We start from the raw sequence: 6,000 nt of genomic DNA on the forward strand, positions 1-6,000 counted from the left end.
TTTCCTTGGAAAACTTTGAGGATGTTCCTGTAAACAGGTTGCTGTGGATCACATAAGATGTGCTGCTTCTCAAACGTCTTAATTAGTCTCTCATCCCTGTTGACCGTTTTGATGAGAGGAGACAGAAATGCCAAGTACGTCAGCATTGATTTTGAAAAAAAATAAAAGGAGGTGGAGGTGAAGACACTGTGTAAAACTTAGCTGAAATAGACCCAGGGCGAACGTCTTTTTTCAGTCAAGCAATTTGTCATGCAGCCTGTTTGCTGATGCATACATGAGGACGTCCTCATTAAAAAAACTGAAACAATCCAATGTTTGCTTGCATTGCCTCCAGTTAGGAAGCAGTGTCATGCTTCATTTTTTGTATTTTTTTAGGTATATGTTTCACTTTACTTGCAAAAATATCATTAAAGATAAGCACAATCTGATTTGTTAGGCACTGCCATAAACAAAACCCATGAAGAGCAGGAGAGATCCACTAACATTATCGACTATAAACTCTGAATGCCACACGGGAGCAGTGTTCCCCTCCTGCACGAGTTCCCCTTTAAATCCACAAAATAATGCATTTAGCTAAATGATATTCTAACTCTTGGGCTTGGAAATAATGCAAAGTTAGTGTTATAGATAGTGAGCTAGGTAGCAGCTTGCACAAACAAGAACGTGTAAGTGTATGTAAAAAGTGTTTTTCCACTCTAATGTAAAGTGGCGACATAACACAGGAGAGCTAATGTTGACTGACTGTGTTGACACTTCGTAATATATCAATCGGTGAAAATATTTGCCTGTTTGCCTTTTCTGTCTCTGGGGTCTTAGGTCTCAGGTCTTACTCGCATACCAAAGTTTTATCGATGTACTTTGGGCCAATCATTGGGGAGAAATCTTAAAAGAAAGTGTCCGTAAACACAGTGTCTGGATTACCATCACAGCTCAGGGGAATCCAGATGCTGCTCATATCCATGCCTCTGTAAATGTGTATAGCACACCGTGCACACCACTTTGAAAAAAAGCTTGACAGACCTGCCATGGTCTAGTTATGCTAATTACTAAGACATAATTGGACAATGCACTGAACAGAGCACTCGCCTGCTGTTATCAAAACTCTTTATTTCTGTCCTAACTTTTTAGTCTTTGCTGTGAGTAGAAAAATATCCAATGGGGCTACATAAAATAACTCGCTCTTCAGGTGTTCTGATATTATTTGTTATTTCCTCCATGTCTCCAAGGTGAACTTTATCCTGTTCATCAGCATCATCCGGATCTTGGTTCAGAAGCTTAGGTGTCCTGACGTGGGTGGCAATGACCAATCACAATACAGGTATCTGACATGTGACACAGATTTGATGCTCTTTAAAGAAGAAATATATAATATATTTATTGCAATAAATCATAAAATGACCATGACACACAATTGACAGCTATAAACAGCTGATCAACTTAATTTTTTTGATGAAAGTTGACAAATTGTATCAATTTATGTGTCATTCAGTAAAACTGCTCAGTTGGTGTAAGCTACTGTAGATAAGGAGTCAGCTAAACACCTCAAAATACAACAAGCAGATCATCTGAGATGCCCAGAACAATTTTTATCCCCTCTGTGTTTGCTGTCTGGAGAGATAAAAGTGCTACTAACATTCATGGAACAAGACAGCATTTCATGATGCAGCCTTTGTGAAATGGAGAGTTTGGGGAAGGGTGGGGGGGCCTCCATGGAGCAGCACATTCCTGCACGATTCAGTGTCTGTTTGAGTCTTGGCCCAGTCAGAGGCGGTGTGTTTAATCTTCAGGCAATTTTACCCTCCAGAGAAATCTGAGCTGTGCTGAGTTGTCAGGTATTCTCGTGTCCTGCAGCTGCAGGGATCTGAGATTCCGAGGCGAGAGGTGATGAAAAGCCTGGATGTGCCCCGTTTGTTCCTCTGCAGAATCTCCTGTTAGTGTGCAGGAATATTCGGTGTCAGCGCAGCGGAGTTCAGTTCAGAGCTGAGCTGAGTTGACAGCTGAGAGTGACACTGGGAGGAGGGATTTGACCGTCTTTTATGGGAGTTGATACAGTACTACACGAGTATTTTTATTATAGAAATGTGATTTCCTAAAGCCTAATTTGTACAAAAGCTTTTTACCACTTTTACACAACCGTGCAGATGGTTTTGGTTTTATTTGCCCACATTTTGAGATATCCACTGCTGAGATTTAAAGCCCCGCTCCACACTGTATTTTGGCATTTTCATGATATGTCATATATATATATTTTTTTAATCATTTTCTCACCCTTGACCCTTTAGCTGCTCCTTCTCTAGTGGCATGACATGAGCCGAAGAGAAAAGCACCAGAAGGCAAATTGTTTTTTGCAGTTTTGGGCTAACGTTTAAACATTAACATAACATTAACTTAACCAGCAGCTTAAACAACTGAAACCACTGATTAGCCGAGGGACATATGGAGGACGCTGGTGAAGAATGGACTCTCATTCACCTAACCCATCAGAGGGAGAGAGACAACCTCACTGTCTTGATGACACTGTCCTTGAGGCCCTTGTTTTCCATGTTAATATCAATGTTATCGCTCTCCATGCTAATGATGTTGACCAATCTGGTTGCCATGGTAACGGATCGTGTCCAGAGTGTCTGGATCAATATATCTCAAAACCAAGTGGATCCAAGTGGACTTTCTATTGGCTCGGATCCTGTGATGCATCATAATCATCACCTGAAAACATGTTTTTTCAGTCCACCAGAGAGCGTAAACTGTGAAATGCAGGAAAACAGATATGTATCGCTTCTCTCTTTGACCACAGCGATCATGGAGCACCATGCTAACAACAGGGTTGTTGTATCTGGGTCTATTTGAGTTGTCTGCATTTTGGAGCTGGTCTAATTATCCTCTGGTCTGTCTCAGATCTCGGTGAATCTGTTTTCAAGTTTATCCATGTTGTGTTCAGAGGTTTTTCACAGGTCCATCTTGGATTGGATTTTTTCAGAACTTGTTATGAGCAGTTCATGTTGGAGCTACTTTCTTTCCAGTAGATTCTACTTAAATGCTGAAATAATTGTTGATTACTCTTTTTCTCTCAGGAGGCTGGCCAAATCCACTCTGCTGCTGATCCCTCTGTTTGGGATCCACTACGTTGTCTTCGTTTCTTTCAGTGAATCCATCGCAGAAGATTATAAGATTTTCTTCGATCTGGCCCTTGGATCCTTTCAGGTGCTGTATTATTAGTCATTCCACCCACATGTCTATGACCACATTGTTGCCATTGTCCTCAGTGATTCCTCATGAATGAAAGTGCTTGTCTCCATCTTCAGGCTGTAAGTTTAAGATTTAGAAGTTGATATTTATCATGTTTTAAGATTACTGTGTTGTTCTTTTAGGGTCTGGTGGTGGCTATTCTATACTGCTTTCTTAACAGTGAGGTAAGCTTCATTATATGAAATGACACAGTAAATTACATTGTGTTTAGTGATGTTAGTGAGAGGTGAAACTAAGTAAACAGTGTAAACAGAAACAGGACTGAGTGTTGCACCTCCAATTAACATCTATTTGCATAAAACATATTTTCCTTTTTAGTCCTGATGTTAGAGAGGCAAAAATAATATATAAATTATACTTATAAATATATAATTAAAATATCCATATAAATGTGTCTGCATTCAGCTGATAATGTGCTTATTTCAAAATACACAGCTTAATTTCAATGTGACTTAAAGTGGAAACATTTGATAACAGTAAATTATATTGGCTATATTTGGTTGGAGCTAAAATTTCTGAATGTGCCCTATTTTCATCATTAGATTCTTTTTGTAATTAAATATATTTTGGATTATATAGCAAGCGCTGACAAAAGTAGACTGGCTTTTGTGTAAGCACAGACTGCTTGTCATAATTTTGCCTCTGCAAATTGCAAAAAAAACAGCATTTAAGATAGTGGGGAAAAAACAACATTGAAAGTGAACTTTGACCAAGTAACTTAATGTAAAAGAAAATCAATAGAAGAAATAGATAAAAATTGAGGCAAATGCGTCTAGACAAGTTGAAAATGTTCCAACTCAAGTGAAAAAAGCACACATATGAACCCAAGGCTCTACTTTTTAACTTCCTGTGAATCCTGGGAGTTCCTGCTGAGTTCTTAGATCAGACTGTGGCTGAGCTGTCACACAAAGACAACAAACATCCACAATCCACACACATAATGGTTGATACAAAGCAAACGCATGTACTGTCAGTAGGTTTGCTTTTTGGGCTTGAATAAACACAGACTGCTCTAATAATCATTCAAATTTGCACAAATAATGCTTCTGCAGGGGACGCTCCTCCCTTCGTCTGTACAGTTTTGCTGAATACATCTGTTGCTAACTACTTTTCCCGTTTACTCCAAAAAAGCCTGATATGTTTAACATATAGTCCAGTGTTTTTTGTCAAAAAGTCTTTCATTAGTCCAAATGACTAAACTCTTGTGACGTTATGCTGGGATCATGTAATGTGTCACCGTAGAAGACAACTGATACAGCACCCCCCCAAAAAAAGACAAGCATGACAGAATTTATACGTGTTCCAGAGAATTGCACACTGTAAACTGTAAACATGGCAAAGTGATAAAGGAATCATGGCGGTGGTGTCAGATGGAGGGGTAAAGTAAGTCTATGGCAGTTTTTTGCTGATCACTCTGTCATATGTCATGCAAGTTGTGAAAAACACAAATTACAACTGTTGTCCAGTGTGTCGTCTGTCATGTCTCTTGGCAGCAAGAATTATTGACTCTATGGTCCTTGTATTTGACCCAGTGATCATTTTAAAAGGTAAAATATCCTATAGTCTTATCCTGGCATTAAGCACAATGAATCAACCCCACAAGGACGTAGAATTGTGTAGGGAGTGTTGGGACATGTCCCTACCAAGGCAGGCAGACAGAACAGAAGGACAACAGGGTATCGTGGTAGGGAACATATTGTAGTTGCAGCAGACATGTTCATTGTTTGCACCAACCGTGGCATGAATTATCCTCCCTTGCCTCCAGATCAGATATATTAAAGCAAGATATATTGAAGTATAATTCCTCGCATTAATACTTGAACATGTGACCGTACAATTGTCAAACACATCATGTGTCTTGAATATGAGTCTGTCTCAATGTTCTCATAAAAGTTATATGGCTGTTAATCTGTTTAATTGTGTTTTGTTTTACAGTGTAGCACATTTTAAACAAGAAGTACACTAATATTTTTACCCTGTTTCATCATGAGGTGTTAGACATAACCCTTCCAACATTTTAACATTTGCAAATCTGTATTTTTAACTATGAACCATCTTCAACACATTTTCAGAGGAACGAGTGCTTTGGTGCTTTAGCAAGGTTGGTTTGCACCATCACCAACAAAAGTTTGATTCACCGTTGAATCTTTTTGTAACATTTAAATAAATTTAGTTAAAAGACAATTTGTTTTATCTAACTTTGCAGGTTCAAGGTGAGCTAAAGAGAAAGTGGCGGAGTATATGTCTGAACTGCCGCCTGAGCAGAGATCACCACTTTAACAGCACCTTCGCCTCCAGGAATGGTTCGGAGCACATGGTGCAGTTCCACCGCAACTCCCGAACCCAGTCCATCCTGCAGTCAGAGACCACAGTGCTGTGAGGACATGAGGATCCTTTTAAAAAACATCAAAAAACAAAAGCAAATACAGTCTCCAGGTTGACCTGGGTCGAATAGTTTAACAAAATGATTTTAACACAAAGTTGAGGTGAAGTACCACATGGGTGGGACCTGCTCATCATTTCAGAGCAGATTGGTTTTAGCTTTACAAATCTCTGCCAGCCTTCAAATTGTATCTTAAGTGGATGTAAAGTGGATCTGATCCATCCTGTGAGGGCGAGCCTGTCACTGCTGTCAACAAAGAACCATTTTATTCAGTTTTTTATGTTGTTGTACTGATGGTTGAGGTAAAAAAAATGTGTTGATGGAAGTGAAAAAGACAGGAGAGAAAATAATAGTTTATGAAGTCTAGTACA

At 39.2% G+C, this 6,000-nt stretch overlaps 1 protein-coding gene across 1 annotated transcript in view; it reads left to right on the forward strand.

Annotated features, from left to right (window-relative positions):
• vipr2 (vasoactive intestinal peptide receptor 2) overlaps positions 1–5,693 on the forward strand; it is a 78,541-nt gene extending 72,848 nt beyond the window's left edge. Inside the window, exons 10-13 of the mRNA XM_084732208.1 lie at positions 1,227–1,318; positions 3,072–3,201; positions 3,369–3,410; positions 5,453–5,693. Of these exons, the coding sequence (XP_084588334.1) occupies positions 1,227–1,318; positions 3,072–3,201; positions 3,369–3,410; positions 5,453–5,626 (438 nt within the window). The 3' untranslated portion in view covers positions 5,627–5,693. The remainder of the gene's footprint in view (positions 1–1,226; positions 1,319–3,071; positions 3,202–3,368; positions 3,411–5,452) is intronic.
• Positions 5,694–6,000: the final 307 nt, after the last annotated feature.

The sequence above is a fragment of the Lutjanus erythropterus genome, chromosome 12, assembly GCF_056507025.1.
Source record: "Lutjanus erythropterus isolate fLutEry1 chromosome 12, fLutEry1.hap2, whole genome shotgun sequence".
In the NCBI taxonomy this organism is placed as follows: domain Eukaryota; kingdom Metazoa; phylum Chordata; class Actinopteri; order Lutjaniformes; family Lutjanidae; genus Lutjanus; species Lutjanus erythropterus.